This window comes from Phocoena sinus, chromosome 2 (assembly GCF_008692025.1).
Source record: "Phocoena sinus isolate mPhoSin1 chromosome 2, mPhoSin1.pri, whole genome shotgun sequence".
Lineage (NCBI taxonomy): Eukaryota > Metazoa > Chordata > Mammalia > Artiodactyla > Phocoenidae > Phocoena > Phocoena sinus.
In genome coordinates this window covers 166,753,121-166,770,110 of record NC_045764.1, presented here as the reverse complement: position 1 = coordinate 166,770,110, position 16,990 = coordinate 166,753,121, and the positions used below count along the sequence as shown (strand labels likewise).

The 16,990-nt window shown below is 46.1% G+C and overlaps 1 protein-coding gene across 1 annotated transcript in view; it reads left to right on the top strand.

The window, feature by feature from the left end:
• The first annotated feature begins 1,473 nt into the window (after window positions 1-1,473).
• Window positions 1,474-16,990, top strand: part of LGMN (legumain) — a 36,864-nt gene continuing 21,347 nt past the window's right edge. Inside the window, 2 exon segments of the mRNA XM_032621925.1 lie at window positions 1,474-1,618; window positions 11,096-11,262. Of these exon segments, the coding sequence (XP_032477816.1) occupies window positions 11,125-11,262 (138 nt within the window). The 5' untranslated portion in view covers window positions 1,474-1,618; window positions 11,096-11,124.

Sequence of the window (16,990 nt, the reverse complement as noted above, 5' to 3'; positions counted from 1 at the left end):
TCTGGGTGAATCGAGGGAGTGGTTAAGGACACTCTGCCTCTCTTACTAGACAGTAAGTTTTCAAGGGTAAGGGACAGAATCCTAATTCTCTCCATGTTCAGTTACACCTGGCATATAATGTTAATGTTCCCCATTGAGGAAGACTGTGAAAGCATAGTGGTCATGAGAATTGACCTTGGGCTAGGATAGACCTGAGCTTGAAGCCCACGTTCACTCCGGAGCTGTGACCTTGGGCCAGCTGCTTAACTCAGGGTGGGTGAGCTTTTTCTGTAAATGGTCAGACAGTATATATATTCTTTTGTGGGCCATATAGTCTCTCCTATAAATACTCATCTCCGCCTTGTTCCCCAAGACAGCCACACCTAAACCAATGGGTGTGGCTGTGTTCTTTTTTTTTCGGCGGCACCAGCGGCTTGTGGTATCTTACTTAGTTCTGAACCAGACCCCAGCTGTGAAAGCGTGGAGTCCTAACTGCTGGACTGCCAGGGAATTACCGAGGCTGTGCTCTTATAGACTTTTATTCACAAAATAGGCAGTAGGTCCAGGGTAGTATGCTGACCCATGATTTACTGTAAAAGATTATAAAAGAAGATCAGGGAATTCCCTGGCGGTACAGTGGTTACACCTCTGTGCTTTTACTGCCAAGGGCCTGGGTTCAATCCCTAGTCAGGGAACTAAGATCCCATAAGCTGCCCCGCCAAAAAAAAAAAAAGACAACCCATGAATGTAGTCCTATATCTTGCACTTGACGTCTTGATGTTCTTGGACAAAACTGGACTTATTCCCTCACAATAATTCAACTCAACTTTCTGTGCTCCACAACATGGCACTTTGTATGTACAGTATTTCATTTTTCTCTCCCTGTGAGATAATACCAACCGTCTGACAAGCAGCATTGCATATGGATTAAAAGCACGGGATTCTGCAACTAGACTACCTGGCTCCGCATTCTGGCTCTGCCACTTCAGAGGTGTGTGACCTTCAGAAAATTAACCTCCCTGACAAAACTTCCCTCCGTTGCCTTATGTGTACGCTAATAGTTCCTCCCTCTCGTAGGGTTGTTACGAGGATGAAACGGATCTGCACATCGAATCTCCTGGGGCTCTTTAAAGATTCCAAAAGCCAGGCCACACGCAGACCAATGAACTCACAGTCTCTAGGGTAAGACGGAGGCATCAGTGTCTCTGAAGCTACTCTAGGTGTTTCCAAACATGTGCACAAGTTTGGAAACTGAGGGTTAAAGTGCTCCGCGCGCTGGCTTTGATCCTTGGGTGGAATCACTGCGACCCCTGTTCCCACGCACTCCAGGGCCCCCGTCCCCACCCACCCAGCCCTAGTTCACTGCGTACCCGCCTCCCTGGGTTTCTTTAGCCTCGGAGCTCAGAAGGCCCCGCGGGTGCACGCTGGGACTCGTAGTCCCTGCGACTCTCCGGCCGCTTTCCCGCTTCCCATTGGCTTTCTAAGACGCCCCGCCCCGAAGCTCCGCCAATCACCACGGCGCAGCAGACCCTCAAAGCGGGGAGCGAGGACGCTGCTCTGCAATCACTGCAGGGCTACCGTCGGAAGGTGGCTGTTTGGAGGCGGCGCGTTGCGAGGAGTTCCCACGGTCCCACCGCAGGTAACCGTGATTCCTGGCAGGGGACTGCGGCCGGGTCCCAAGCCCCGGACCAGGGTCGCCCATCTGCCGCAGCTCTTGGCTTCAAGGCAGGGATTTTCAGTTTCTCCGGCCTTTTCTGAGTAATCCATTTCTCACCCAGCGAAAGGGAGTTTCTGCAAACGATGAATCCCGAGGGAAACGCAGCGACCTCTCAGCCTGCCATGCTGTGGGGTTGTTGGTTGGCAGGGTGGGGCTCCTTCTGTTACGCGTGCTCTGGCTGGAGACCCAGGCCCCTCCGAGCTCAGAGAGAAACAGACCCGAGACGAGAGCACATTTACTAAGGTCTCATAGCCAGAGACTGCCGGGAGGTGTCTGGGGCCTGGTTCCCATCTTCACAGTCTAGAAACAGGTCAAGCTGTTGAAGCTCGTAATGCAGAGGATTGCACCAGTTTCCAGTTAGTTCTCAGTAGTCCAAGGGGGAAGGGGTTATGTTAACCACCACAACTAATATACCCAAACGTATAAAAACATTCTTCCTGAGAAATCAGGAAAGCTCTACTTCTCAGAGGCGTGAGATGGTGGGAGTTACAGGACGATTCACATCAACAATGGAAGTGAAAGTTACCTGGATTTGGTCCCCTCTCCTAACTCTTAGCGTTGAGGTTATACCCACATGTGTTATTCAGTGCCAAGAACTGCAGAATCTGGGGGCTGGGAGAAGGAACTTTGTGTCATATGCTTCGTTTGAGAGGTGAAAATAAATGCCTAGGTTTTGAGAGTTGCCCTGTGGTATGTAGTGAGTGGAGTAGCCCCGCTTTCTTTACTCCAGGGCTGCATTAGTTAGCAAACATATATTGAGCCTTACTAAGCTTTTTGAGCAGGGATTATTTCGTAAAGGGGAGAGGCAGTCTACCATGAACCATTCCAGTGTTCAAGGGGCAGCATCTAACCCTGACTTGTGGGAAGAGATAGAACTTTGCCGAGAAGGGAATGATTGAATGGAGCTTGAGGGACGGGCAGGAGCTAATGAGATGTAGGAGAAGAGCGTTTCGCCTGGGAAACAGCATGATGAAGACAGGGAAAGAGCACCAATTTTGGACCTGGAGTCCCGGAGCCTGGTTGGAGCAAGGGATTTCATGTGGATAGTGGAGAACAGAGAGGCACGTCTTGGCAGGACCTCCTGTGCTGCTGTAAGAGATTTGGATTTTGTCCTGAAAGCCCTGGAAGCCGAATTTAGTAGATGTGTATCTTAGATACACTCTAATATGGAAAGGTGTTGGAGAGAGGCCACACCAGGGAGCTCATTGCAGTAATTCCCAGGAGAATTGCTGAGGGTTTTAAAGACAGTTGCAGCGGGAAGGGAGAGAAGATGAAAAAAGGGTTGTGAACTGTTAAGGAGGTGAACACCATACCCAGTATTGTTCAGTAAAAATATACTGAAGCGAATGCTGTCTCTTGAGTTTTCCACCTATGACTATCTTTTTAGGAAATTACTCGCATTTTTTTCCCCCTTTAAACTGCAGACATTGCTTTGTAGACCAAAATTCGAATCCCAGTTTAGGATGGGGAAATTATCACATATGTCGAGGATGTTGAAATCTGAATGGTTAAACATATAAGACTTGAATTTTCCTGTAATCCAGCAGACACAAATTAAACCCCATAATTAGATCACTTTATATCTATCAGATTAGGAATTATGAAGTTTGATACTCTCGAGAGATGATAGAAATTTGGAAGAGTATCTTAGAACAGTACAGCTGCTAGCAAAATAGGTATATCTTTTTTTTTTTTTAATTTTATTTTGGCTGCGTTGGGTTTTCATTGCTGCATGTGGGCTTTCTCTAGTTGCGGCGAGCGGAGGCTTCTCTTCATTGCGGTGAGCGGGCTTCTCATTGCGGTGGCTTCTCTTGTGTGGAGCACGGGCTCTAGGTGCACAGGCTTCAGTAGTTGCAGCATGCAGGCTCGATAGTTGTGGCTCACGGGCTCTAGAGTGCAGGCTTAGTAGTTGTGGCGCACAAACTTAGTTGCTCCGCGGCATGTGGGATCTTCCCGGACCAGGGCTCGAACTTGTGTCTCCTGAATTGGCAGGCAGATTCTTAGCCAGTGCACCACCAGGGAAGCCCCCAAATAGGTATATCTTAAGACTCAGTGGTTCTACTCCTAAAGTACCTTAGAGAAAGAGACATTTGTATACAAGGAGATGAGTATAAGAATGTTTTTGCAACATTGTAATAGTAAAAAAATTGAAACAGCCTAAATGTCTGTTAGTAGGGGAATGTTTATAAAGTGGATATATATATTTTAAAGTATAATAAATTGATTGGAATGAAATAACTTACGGTAGTGGTTACCTTGTGGTATGGGGAGAATGGGACAGGACATGGGGGACTATTTTTTCTGTAATGTTTTGTTTACGGGGAAAGAGGGTTAACGGATTTACAGAATATTAACAGTTGATGATCTGGATGATGGTAACAGGTATTTTATGTTATACTTTGTACATTTCTGTAGCTTAATGTGTATCCTTCAATTTTGTAAAATATAAATTATAGCAAAATTAAACTTAATAATTAACATCTGGCTATAAAAGTCATGTTCATTGATTTTGGGAAAAGACTACAAACTATTATTAATCCCAGGTTTCAAAATATAGTAATTTGGAAGAAATTCAAAAAAAGGAATTCAAGTGCCAATAAAAGCAGTGAAAATAAAACTGTGGAAAAACCATTAACCATTGGTCAAATTTAACTTTGCTAGATTCCTAATTCTAATCATTAGTAGATTTAAAAAATGTAGGGAGGAGGAAGGGTAAACTGGGATGAAGTGAGAGAGTGGCATTGACATATATACACTACCAAAGGTAAAATAGTTAGCTAGTGGGAAGCAGCAGCATAGCACAGGGAGATCATCAGCTCTGTGCTTTGTGACCACCTAGAGGGGTGGGATAGGGAGGGTGGGAGGGAGACGCAAGAGGGAGGGCATAGGGGGATATATGTATACGGTTAGCTGATTCACTTTGTTATACAGCAGAAACTAACACAACATTGTAAAGCAATTATACTCCAATAAAGATGTCAAAAAAAAAATCTTTGATGTAAAAAATTAAAAAAAAAAATAAATAATGCTTTCTTGACTATATTTTGAAATATGATATAGCTGCTAGTACCTTTTGTAATGTTAAAATATAAATTTTAAAAAGTAAAGTCATAATTTTATACAGATATAAAAATGAACAAGTGTTAAAAATTGTATTTAACTTATTAATGAGGAGATTCAGTGAGGTATTCCAACCAGTTCAAAGGAGATTCCAAAGTACATTTATAGATTAGAAATATTGAAATGTGCATTGTGAAGCCTGGCTTCTTTCTTTCACTAAGGGAGTCACTTGAACCTTCACTTGATAGAATTCATTTGCATGTCTTTAGACATGAATTACTAGCATTGCTAGTATCCATGGTTTACAGAGTTGTGAAAAAAATTTCCATAGAATCAGAATTAGATAACCTTGAAGGACATGCTCTAATCTAGAATCTGCTTTGCCACTGAATCAGAAATTTTCCCTATGGAAAAAAGTTTCATTAACTAACTTGAACAAAATCCATATTTTGTTTGAGATTTGACATAAGACCTATTTGGATTATTATTTTTTTATTTCACTCTTGAAACAGGAAATCAAAGGATTTGAGAACTTAATGGGCCCTTAATAGTTTAGTTCTACCGTCTCATTTCACAGATGAACGATTAAGGCCCAGAGAGGGTCTCCCTTGACTTGGTAACTACCTGTCCGATAATAAAGAGTAATTGCGCCTGACATTTGTTAAAAAATGGCAAGATGGGTTTTATTCCAGCGGTTGCATTAGAAGAGAGAGACTTCAGTATAGAACTGAGTTCAACTCCAAATACATCAAGGACAGCTGAGACTTATCACCAATAGGCAGAGTGGGAGGGTCAGTGGCTGAAAAATTACTAAGAGGAGCTTGATTAGATGTCAAAGATGGGAGGTTCTTGCAGGATTCTTGCTAAACCTGGGCTCAGCAGGCCAAGGTCTAGTCGGGAAGAGGGCTCAGAGGAGCTTGATTTAAGTTTGGTGAAGGAGGGGTCCTTGTCATCTGTCCTTGTCTCTCTTGCATGTTGTCAGCCAGGGACCACTTGCATGATGATTTTGTTGTAAGCCCCCAGGGAACAGAGAGCAGAATCAAAAACCTGTAGGTTTGGAAGGCTCTTCACATATACCATTGTCTGTCCAGCTGCTTCTCCTGGCTTTGATGTTTCGCTGTCTCTAACCCAGAGCAAGTAGCAAGTACAGGGCTGATGGTGGGAGGTCATAATGGTGGTTAAGGTGCGGGCTTTGGTGTCAGACATGGAGCTGAACTTGATGCTGCTATTTAGATGGTCCTCTAACTTGCATTGCTGGTACCAGTTGATCTAGAATGGGCATTCTGTCCCAAACCTCCCAAACGGATAAACCCCACTTGATGGTACACTTCCTGAAGTCAAGTGGAGTCCTTCAATTGAATCTCTGACCTCATGTAGCCCTGTAGCCTGAGACGGTCGCAGGACCAGTGGAACCAGTGAGGACCTGTCCTTGGAGGCTGCTGAAATTCATTTGTAAAGGCTTGTCCGTTGACTTTGACTTTGTGTGTTTCAGGTTCTCCTTTGACGGGTTCTTCTTCTAAGAGCTCTTTATAACCGATTACCAACAAGCGCTTTAAAATAGGGTGGTGAAGAATACTGTGGGTATCCTGCTACTGGGGGAAACTTGGAGGCCCTGGGGTGTGGGGTGTAGCACTCCCATCTGTGGTTGCAGGGTCTCCCAGATGTTCACATAAACAGTGCTTTTTTGTGACAAGCGAGGTGGTGTAGTGGAAGAAGCAATCTTTGGAATGAGATCTGTGTGTCACCCAGCAGTGCCACTTTCTACCTAGTTTCTCCACCTCTGCGAGTCCGTCTCAGCTGAAGGGAGTAACGAGACTGCTCACAGGCTGTTGTGAAGATGGTAAAGTGCCTCACACACTGCATGGCTCATAGACACATACATATCCCACTCTCCCACCGTGTGTAGCAACACAGCACTCTTGGGGAAACTTCCGTCCCGCCCCTGGTTAGAGCAAAAACTACCTGGGTCATTTTCTCCCTGCAAACAGTTAGCAGACTGAACACATACCCCTAACCATCCCCTTGGAGGTCTTTCCACGCTTGGCACGTTAAAAACTGCCTTCCTCTTTTAAAGGCGTCACTGTATCCCATTATAAGGATGTATCATAATTGATTTAACTAGGCAGGCTCCTGTAGATGACCATTTATGTTGCTTCCAGGGTTTTGCTGCTACACACAGGCGGGCTCCCTTACCTTCTTAAAATCTCCCCCGGGCTTCCCTGGTGGCGCAGTGGTTGAGAGTCTGCCTGCCGATGCAGGGGACACGGGTTCGTGCCCGGGTCTGGGAAGATCCCACATGCCGCGGAGCAGCTGGGCCCGTGAGCCATGGCCGCTGAGCCTGCGCGTCCGGAGCCTGTGCTCCGCAACGGGAGAGGCCACAACAGTGAGAGGCCTGCATACAGCAAAAAAAAAAAAAAAAAACTCCCCCTTTTGAAAATGATACCTGCCACTCCCACTGGGACTGCCTCCCCTGCCTTTATTTCTTCCCCAGCCCTCATCACCACTGGACAACCTCTGCGTTTGAATGGTCTGTCTCTTCCTGCTAGAATGTCAGCTCTGCGAAGGGTTTCATCTGTTTGGCGCCCTGTTCAGTGCCTGTGAGCACCTGGTGGGTGCTCAGGCCATGTTTGTTGGATGGGTGGGTGGGTAGACAGGAAGAAGTAGATGACAACGCCTGTGTGACTGGTGCCATGGAAGACCACGAGCAAAGGGCAGTCACCAAGGGCTCGTTTGGCAGGGATCATTTACTTTTTCCTCATGAACTTTTCACTCTGATGAAACAAGAATAATAGGTATGCTGCAAGATTATGACTTTGTTTTCATGTTTTGACTTTGTCAAGAATATTGCTGACCAGGAAGTTGCTGTCTGAGACCTGCTGCTTTGAGACTATTCATTGCTGAGGGCAATGGAAGGATTATATTACTTTCATATCTTTCCTTTGCCCCAGGCCCTGATATGTTTTCCAGAATAGCATTAGTATGTTTTTTTAAGTTGCATTTCCCAATCAGTGTCACACTGTGAGGCTTTTATTTATTTTAAAAATTTATTTTATTGATTTATTTTTGGCTGCGTTGGGTCTTCGATGCTGCACTCAGGCTTTCTCCAGTTGCGGCAAGCGGGGGGCTACTCTTCGTTACGGTGCGTGGGATTCTCATTGCGGTGGCTTCTCTTGTTGGAGCGCAGGCTCTAGGCGTGCGGGCTCAGTAGTTGTGGTGTGTGCGCTCTAGGGCACAGGCTCAGTAGTTGTGGCGCACGGGCTTAGTTGCTCTGCGACATGTGGGATCTTCCCTGACCAGGGCTCGAACTCGTGTCCCCTGCATTGGCAGGCGGATTCTTAACCACTGCGCCACCAGCGAAGTCCCTGTGAGGCTTTTAGCTTGGCATTGTGTTCAAGGAACCACAACTCTGTGTTTATAAAAAGAAGAAAAGAAAGAAGATAGACAGGAACCATAGCCAAATGTTAACCATGAAAATATCACTTGTGTATGGATAAGGTACTTTGCCTCACCGAGGAGGAACTTGCTAGTATTTTAGTAGAAGAATGGAAGGTAAGCTGGAACTTGTAAAACTAACCTGGTGGTGTTTTCTGTTTGCTAATTTAGGCATTTGAGCTGGTGATGTCTATTCTGTTGTTCACAGTCAGGCAACCATTCAATTTTAGTATTTTATTTCAGTATGAAGGGGGAGGACTTCCCTCGTGGTCCAGTGGGTAAGGATCCATGCTTCCACTGCAGGGGCCACGAGTTCGATCCCTGGTCAGGGGAACTAAGATCCTGCATGCTGTGAGGCAGAGGAAAAAAAAAAAAGAGGGGGAAAGGTCACATACCAGCGTCTCCAGAGGAATGAGCCCCTCCGGGATTAAGTCGCATGATCAGAACTCAGAAGAGAATCGTGTGCAAACCAGAGAGCCTGTTTCGTGATTGTCGATGCAAGGTGATGAAAACCCCCAGGCTGTACCAGTCATGTGGGCTGAGAGCACATTCTGGCTCCCTGTTGTTTCAGTTTTACCGGAACGTAGCCACGTCTACTGGTTTCCGTATTGTCTCCGGCTGCTTTCGTGATACAGTGGGAACTGAAGAGTTGTGATGGAAATGATGTGACCTGCAAAACTGAAAATACTTACTTTCCGACCCTTTACAGAAAGAGTTTGCCGACCCCTACCGCATGGGACGGCTTCCTGGGAGGCTTGGCTGCAGCCGGGAGGCTGCTGGTTGGAGGACCTCGGCAGTCACTGGCACACCTCCCCTCCCGTTTGGAGGCCACTGCAGAGCTCTGGGGACGGGAGTTTGGCTGTCTCTTGCCTGACCTCACTGCTGCTGCTTCATACATTTGTATAACTTCACCTTTGATTGCCCCATGGTGAGCCCCGGGCAGGTCGAGTGGACTTGGGAGAGCATCCTCGGATACACGCTAACGTATTAACAGACCAGCAGGTTCCAGTGTTGGGGCAGCCTGGGCGGTCCACTGCCCTCATCTGTTACGTACCTTGACCGTTTCAAGACTATCTTGAAAACAAACCTGGGGCATGTTATTGTAGTTACCCGTGCATCCATGACCTTGCAGTGGAGCTAAAGAAACCTGGATCTAGCACCAACTCAGATTCTTATTCTTACACATTAAGAACTGAGTTCTTGGGAGAAGTTATCCAGGGGATAGAGTAGTGTGGTTTCTTGACGGGGATGCCAGGCTTCTGGGCGGAGCCGACTAGAGCCTGCCAGGGTTAAGGAAGAGGCCTGCTGTGAGTCCAAGTGTTGTCCTGGGCATCACCCAGATCTTGTCAGAAATGCAGAGTCTCAGGCCCTGCCCAGGCCTACTGAATCAGAATCGGCCTTCTAACAAGCCCCCCAGGTGATCTCGGCGGACAGTCAAGTTGGAGAAGTGCTGGCCCAAGGTGCTTTTACTTCTTTAAACTTTTACCAGACTCAGGGCTTCCTGTTCCTTCACTTGGGGGGAAATCCATCATTTTGAGTTTCAGCACAGAGTCAGGCACAGATGCTGAGGATGGTTTCTTAGGCTTAGACGTGGTTCATGCCTTAGCTGGCTGTGCGATCCGTGAGGACAGAGGCTTTGTCCTGTCCCTGCTGCGTTCCTGGCACCCAGCACTTTGTTTGGCAGGGTTGGAGTTCAGGAGACTCTGGCCCAATGGGTGAATGAATGAGTGAATAAATTAGTGAACGAGTGAATGAGCGCTGTTTCGTCAAAAGGCGGCGGAGGCAGGGGTTAGCCTCCTAGACTTTGCTCTGCTCTGAGTTTCTATATCTCAGAGCAGACTGAGATGCTCAAAGACTGTTTTTCCTCTTGTCTCAGAGTGAGAGGCCTGGCTTCTGTCATAGGAAGGCTGTTTTTTAAAATAACGTAGTCAGGACACAGGGCGGTAAGATAACATACTTGTCTGAGTAATGCAAAGTGGCCTCAGTCTTGCCTTTTGTGCTTTAAAGCCCTTCAGAGTTTTGGCAATGAAGTATAAAATTGGGCATGTACTTCATTAAGAAAGTCTTGAGGTGCAGAACCATGTAGCAGAAAGGCTGGACCAGGAATTCAGAAGGCATTTGTTCTGATCTCTGCCCAGAGCTAGCTGACTGTAGATATTGGGCAAGTCACTTCTCTCGTGCTTCAACCTCCCCATCCTGTAAAACAAGGATTAAAATATTTGCCCTGCCTCTTGTACAGAATAATGTAAATGGATTGTGTTATGCAAAGACATTCATTTGGGCTGCCAGTGTTAGACTGTAGCTTATCCAGATAACTCACAAACGCAAATTGCCCCACCCCCCGTGTTTATATTGAACGTATGTTGAATTTTTACAAACTTTATTGTATAATTAATATATATTAATTGTAGTAAAGGAGACAAAAATAAAGATCATCCTTAATTCCACCTACCAAGAATAACTGCTATTAAATTTTGTCTGCCTTCCACATTTTGCTATGCACACATATGTCTGTTTTCTTACAAATAGTTCATAGTATGTGGTAGGCGTTTTTCCAACACAGTTAAGTTTGTTGATGAATTTTGTCTGCCATATTCCAAGTTGTCACAAAAACTTTAAAAGGTTGCCCCAAGAGCTTTCTCAATATTCTTTGGTTTATACTCATAACTTCAACCCACAGTGAAGGTTGGGAGCTATGGGCAGGCCCGTGCTCCACCCGGGGGAAAGGGCCGCAGAGCTAAGAATAAAATTCTGCTCTGTCATCATTTTTATCCTCAGCTTGTTGTGTCTGACGACTAAGTCGTCTTATCTTTTTGACCCATTTGCTGTGATCTTTGCCTAGGGGCCAGTCATGTTCTTCTGTTCATGTCATTCCTTTCTTGCTTGACTCAGGCTTTTTCTTCCCAGATTTCTACAGTGGAACTCCAAGGCGCAGAATGATTTGGGAAGTCGCTGTGTTGCTCCTCTTGGCCCTGGGAGCTGGTGCTATTCCCGTGGACGATCCTGAGGACGGAGGCAAGCACTGGGTGGTGATCGTCGCGGGATCAAATGGCTGGTATAATTACAGGCACCAGGTAAGAAAATGACTAATCGTTTCCTTTATGACGCTGGCATTCTGTAAACAATCCTGGACATTGTTACTAGAACAGACTTTTTAAAAAGCCAGTTTATGTTCCTATTAGGTTGGCAAAAATAAGTGCGTTGGTGAGGATATGGAGAAATGGGAACCCTCCCACGTTGCTGGGTGGATTATAAAATGGTGCAGCCATTTTGGAAAACATTTTGTCAGTTTCTCAAAGTGGCCCGTCTGGGGTCACCTCAGTCTGATGCAGGGTTTCTCAACCTTGGCACTATTGACACTTGGGTCCAGGTAATTCTTTATTGTTGGGGGGCTGTCCTGCACATTGCAGGATGTTTACCGGCATCCTTGACCTCTGCCCTCTAGATACCAGGAGCATCACCCAACCCACTGTCATGACCAAAGTTGTCTCCAGCCTGTGCCAAATGTCCCCAGTTGAGACCCACTGGTCTAATGCCTTCATTTTATAAATAAGGAAACTGAGACTTGAAGAGAGGAGGTGGCTCGCCCGAGGCCACGCAGCAAGTTGAGGTGCAGACGGGACTCTGGTCAAAGCATCGCAAGGCCTCTTTGCCCTCCACGCCTCTGCCCTGCTGCTGTGCCCTTACCCCTTTCTCCTCATCTTTCCTGGCATTCCCAGCAAATCAGCCTGGCAGAAATCAGAGCGGAAAGGATTTATATTCGTAAATACATTAGAAATGCAGCCTCCAGGTGAGGACGCAAAATGGTGCAGCTGCTTCGGAAAACAGTCTGGCAGTTCTTCGACCATATGACCCAGCATTTCACTCTTTAGGTATATACTAAAATAAATAAATAAACACATATGTCCCCCCTAATAAAACTTGTACTTACATGATGAGAGCAGTTTTGTTCACGTTAACCAAAAAGTGAAAACAGTCCAAGTGTCCATCAACTGATAAATGGATAAACAAAATGTAGTCCATCCATACATTTGGCCACAAAAAACAGCAAGGTACTGTATACATGCTTCAACATGGCTGAACCGTAAAACATTATGCTAAGTGAGAGAAGCCAGTCACAAAGGACCGTAGGATTCCATTTATATATGAAAGGCTAGCATAGGGAAATCTAGAGAAACAGAATGTAGATTAGTAGTTGCCAAGGTCTGGGCAGAGGGAATGACTGCTAATGGGTATGGGTCTCTTTTGGGGGTGATGAAAATGTTCTGGAATTTGATAGTGGTGATGGTTGCATGAGTTTCTGAACATACTAGAAACCACTGAATTGTATATTTTAAAAGGTTGACTTTTATGGTATGTGAATTATACCTTAATAAAGTTGTTATTTAAAAAGTCATTGAGGGGGCTTCCCTGGTGGCGCAGTGGTTGAGAATCTGCCTGCTAATGCAGGGGACACGGGTTCGAGCCCTGGTCTGGGAAGATCCCACATGCCGCGGAGCAACTAGGCCCGTGAGCCACAACTACTGAGCCTGCGCATCTGGAGCCTGTGCTCCTCAACAAGAGAGGCCGCGACAGTGAGAGGCCCGCGCACCGCGATGAAGAGTGGCCCCCACTCGCCGCAATTGGAGAAAGCCCTCGCACAGAAACGAAGACCCAACACAGCCAAAAATAAATAAATAAATTTATAAAAAAAAAAAAAAAAAAAAAAAGTCATTGAGGGAATTCCCTGGTGGTTTGGTGGTGAGGACTGCACGCTTTCACTGCTGAGGATCCGGGTTCAATCCCTGGTTGGGGAACTAAGATCCTGCAAGCTGTGCGGTGCAGCAAAAATAAATAAATAATTTTAGGGACTTCCCTGGTGGTGCGGTGGATAAGGTTCCATGCTCCCAATGCAGGGGGCCCGGGTTTGATCCCTGCTCAGGGAACTAGATCCCACATGCATGCCACAACTAAGAGTTCACATGCCACAACTAAGGAGCCCACGTGCTACAACTAAGGAGCACATTGCTGCAACTAAGGAGCTGGCGAGCCACAACTAAGGAACCCACCTGCCACAACTAAGACCCGGCGCAACCAAATAAATAAATATTAAAAAAAATTTTTTTTTTCGTGGTACGCGGGCCTCTCCCGTTGCGGAGCACAGGCTCCGGATGTGCAGGTTCAGCGGCCATGGCTCGTGGGCCCAGCCGCTCCGCGGCATGTGGGATCTTCCTGGACCGGGGCACGAACCCGTGTCCCCTGCATCGGCAGGCGGACTCTCAACCACTGCGCCACCAGGGAAGCCCTAAAAATTTTTTTTAATTAAAAAAATTTTTTTTAAAGAGTAAGAAAATTTTAAAAAAAAGAAAAAGAAAAAAAAGTCATTGAATTTTTCAGTTCTCAGAGACAAGATGCACAGATGATCATGGTTGGTGCTGGGCTTGCATCTAAGAGCCCTTTACACAAATGAAATCATTTAACCGTTGTGGGGTTACATGCAGTAGGTCTGGTTGTTGTTCCCTTTTTACGGATGCATGGACTGAGGCTTTGAAAAGGTCAGTACTTCAACCCAACGTGGCCCAGATGGCAAGTGGTTGAGCCAGGATTCAAACCCAGACTGACTAGCTCCAGAGCAGCGCCGTCCAACAGGAGAGCCACCTGTGTCGTGGCAAATTTTCTAGTAGCCATATTTTTGGGTTTTTTTAAACTAAAAAGAAACAGGTGAAATTAACTTTCATATGTCCTCTTTAACCCAATATAGCCAAACTATCATCATTTCATTTGTAATCAATATAAAAAGTTACTAATGAGATACTTTACGTTTTTTAAAAAAATACTAAGTCATCAAAATCATTTCATTTGTAAACAATATAAAAAGTTACTAATGAGATACCTTACGTTTTTTAAAAATATACTAAGTCATCAAAATCCAGTGCACGTTTACCTTCACGTTACATTCAGTTTGGACTGGTCATATTTGAAGTGCTCAGTCACCAAGTGTGGCCAGCGGCTGCTGTATTAGACAGCACGGACCAAGCATCTGTGTTCCTGATGGCTTAGCAGGGCTGCCTCACGTGCGTTTCCCTCCCAGGGTGTCAGTTTCATATCTGCTAAATAGGGGTTGGTTTAGATGAACTTCCTACCGGCTCTATAATTTGATGATTATTGAATGACTTATTTCTTGAATGCTTTTTGTATGTTAGCTGAATAGGAAATTTGGCTTGATTGAAAAATTATTATGGCGAAATGATCCCTTTTCTTTTTAATGCTTAGCCCAGACCTGACCCAGTTAAAGAGGAGCAACCCGAGTACTAACTGCCCAGCTCAGTTTTCTCTTCCCTCTCTAACCATGAGTCAGAAAGATGCAGTGTTAAATATGGGTCATTGATAGTGGATAGGCTGCTTCATTAGCCACCCTGGTTTTTATACAACCAACTTAGAAAAGCATGTATTGGTTAAATATTATTAAGTATAGGTATCCGATTAACCTTTGCCCCAGAAAACATTTTTTTTTTTTTTTTTTTTTTTTTTTTTTTTTTTAGATTATCTTTTATTTCTGTAAGGTATAATTTTATTTATTTATTTATTTATTTATTTATTTGCGGTATGCGGGCCTCTCACCGCTGCGGCCTCTCCCGCTGCGGAGCACAGGCTCCGGACGTGCAGGCTCAGCGGCCATGGCTCACGGGCCCAGCCCCTCCGCGGCATGTGGGATTCTCCCGGACCGGGGCAGGAACCCGTGTCCCCTGCATCTGCAGGCGGACTCTCAACCACGGCGCCACCAGGGAAGCCCCAGAAAACATTTTTAAGTGTTGCTAGTTTCCCTGGGTAAAATATTCCATATCAAAATGGAATGGGGCAAGCAAGGCAAAAAGAAGTGGCCACAGACTGAAATTTTCATCCCTAAATGAGGGAGGATGCTGGCACTGAGGCTGTGAAGAGGAGACATGGGTGCTGAATCATCTCTGGCCTCAGCCCATATACCGGCCGGACGGGTTCTCTGCCAACATTTGCCGTCTCAACTTTGGAGGCCAAGCACTAAAATAGCATTTGAAAGAACTTTTCCCCTAGAACCTACACAGACATTTTTTTCTACACAGACTTTTTTAAAAAAATAAATTTATTTATTTTTGTCTGTGTTGGGTCTTCATTGCTGTGCGTGGGCTTTCTCTAGTTGCAGCAAGTGGGGACTTCTCACTGCGGTGGCTTCTCGTTGTGGAGCACGGGCACTAGGTGCGTGGGCTTCAGTAGTTGTAGCACGTGGGCTCAGTAGTTGTGGTGCATAGGCTGAGTTGCTCCACGGAATGTGGGATCTTCCCGGAACAGGGATCGAACCCGTGTTCCTTGCATTGGCAGGGGGATTCTTAACCACTGCGCCACCAGGGAAGCCCCTCTACACAGACCTTTAAACTTACATTTTTATAGAGGTTTATATTTTCCTTGAGTGAACACAACACTCATTATCACAAATTTCTTTTGTTTAGGGAAGATTTATACACCAGGCACAATTAAATCACCTCAGAGAGCTTTTCTGTGCTTTCTGATGGTTATTTAACCTATGTTGGTTAAACTGAATTTCTCTGTTTTCCATTTTTGGCTGGGATAATGGGATGACAGAGAGGGAGTTGGTTGGTCTGCGGTGATGCTGGTGGGGCGTGCGGCCTCTTGAGTGTTGGGGGGAGGGTCTTGGGAGGACAGGCTCCTGCAGTGGCAGAAGCAGAAGCCAGGCTGCTGTGCATGGAGGACAGAGAGAGAGGCCCCGCAGTGCAAGCTAAGCTGCACACGGGGACAGCGGTACCATCTATTCTTCCGACAGGCTTGTAAGGGGGAAAAAGAAGTATGTAGGTCACCAGAGGAGGTACAGGACTGGAGGAGGGTTTCTTTTAGGGCAGAGATTTGAGCACGCCGAGAAGGAAAGTATAAGGTCCAGTGTGGGCAGCGGGGGGTGGTGTTAAGTAGATTGAAGGTGAAGTTCACCCTTGCCCAGGCCAACAGGAGGACGCTGAGGTTGGTGGGAGTTGGGAGGACAGGCAGATGGGAGCCAGGTGTCACTAGGAGAAGGGGGCTTGGGGGGCGGTTTGAGGTCACTGCTGGGCAGTGGGGCACCGAAGGAGGAGATCTGGCGTGTTGGCAGTAGGACAGGAGTGGTTTGAGAACAGCAGGAGGGGTGAGGGGCTGGGAGAATGCTGGTGCCTCTTCCCCTCTGCTGGTCTCGAGCTGGGGGCTGGCGCGGTAAGGAAGGGAGCTCCACCTCATCCGCGAAGGCTTTGAGAACATCCACATCCTGGGGCCAGGAGGAAGCAGGGAGGGAGAGGGAGAAGTCTAGAACTCACACACGTCGGAGTCGGGAGGAGAAGATATGATGATGGAGGGTCAAGGGCAGAGTCATTACATTTCTGAGAGACCGCCTTTCATTTTATATACTTTTAAAGTGTGTACAATTACCACTTTTTAGAAACAGCTTTATTGCAGAGGTATACGTTTACACGTCATACAATTCACCTCTCCTATAGCTTCGTGATCTTTAGTAAATTCATACAGTCATGCAAGCATTACCACAGTCCGGTTTTAGGACCCTTCCATCATTCTAGAAAGTTCCCCATGCCTGTGTGCATCCCAGCCCCATGCAACCAAGGATTTGCCTTCTGTCTTTATTGTTTTTCCTTCTCCAGAAAGTTCATATAAGTGGAGTCATACAATATGCAGTCTTCGTGGTGTCTGGCTTCTTTCACTCAGCATAATGTGTTTGAGGTTAATCCACCTTGTTGCAAAATATCACGTATATTTTAAAAACAGAAACATGGATGGAGAGCAGAGCGGAGT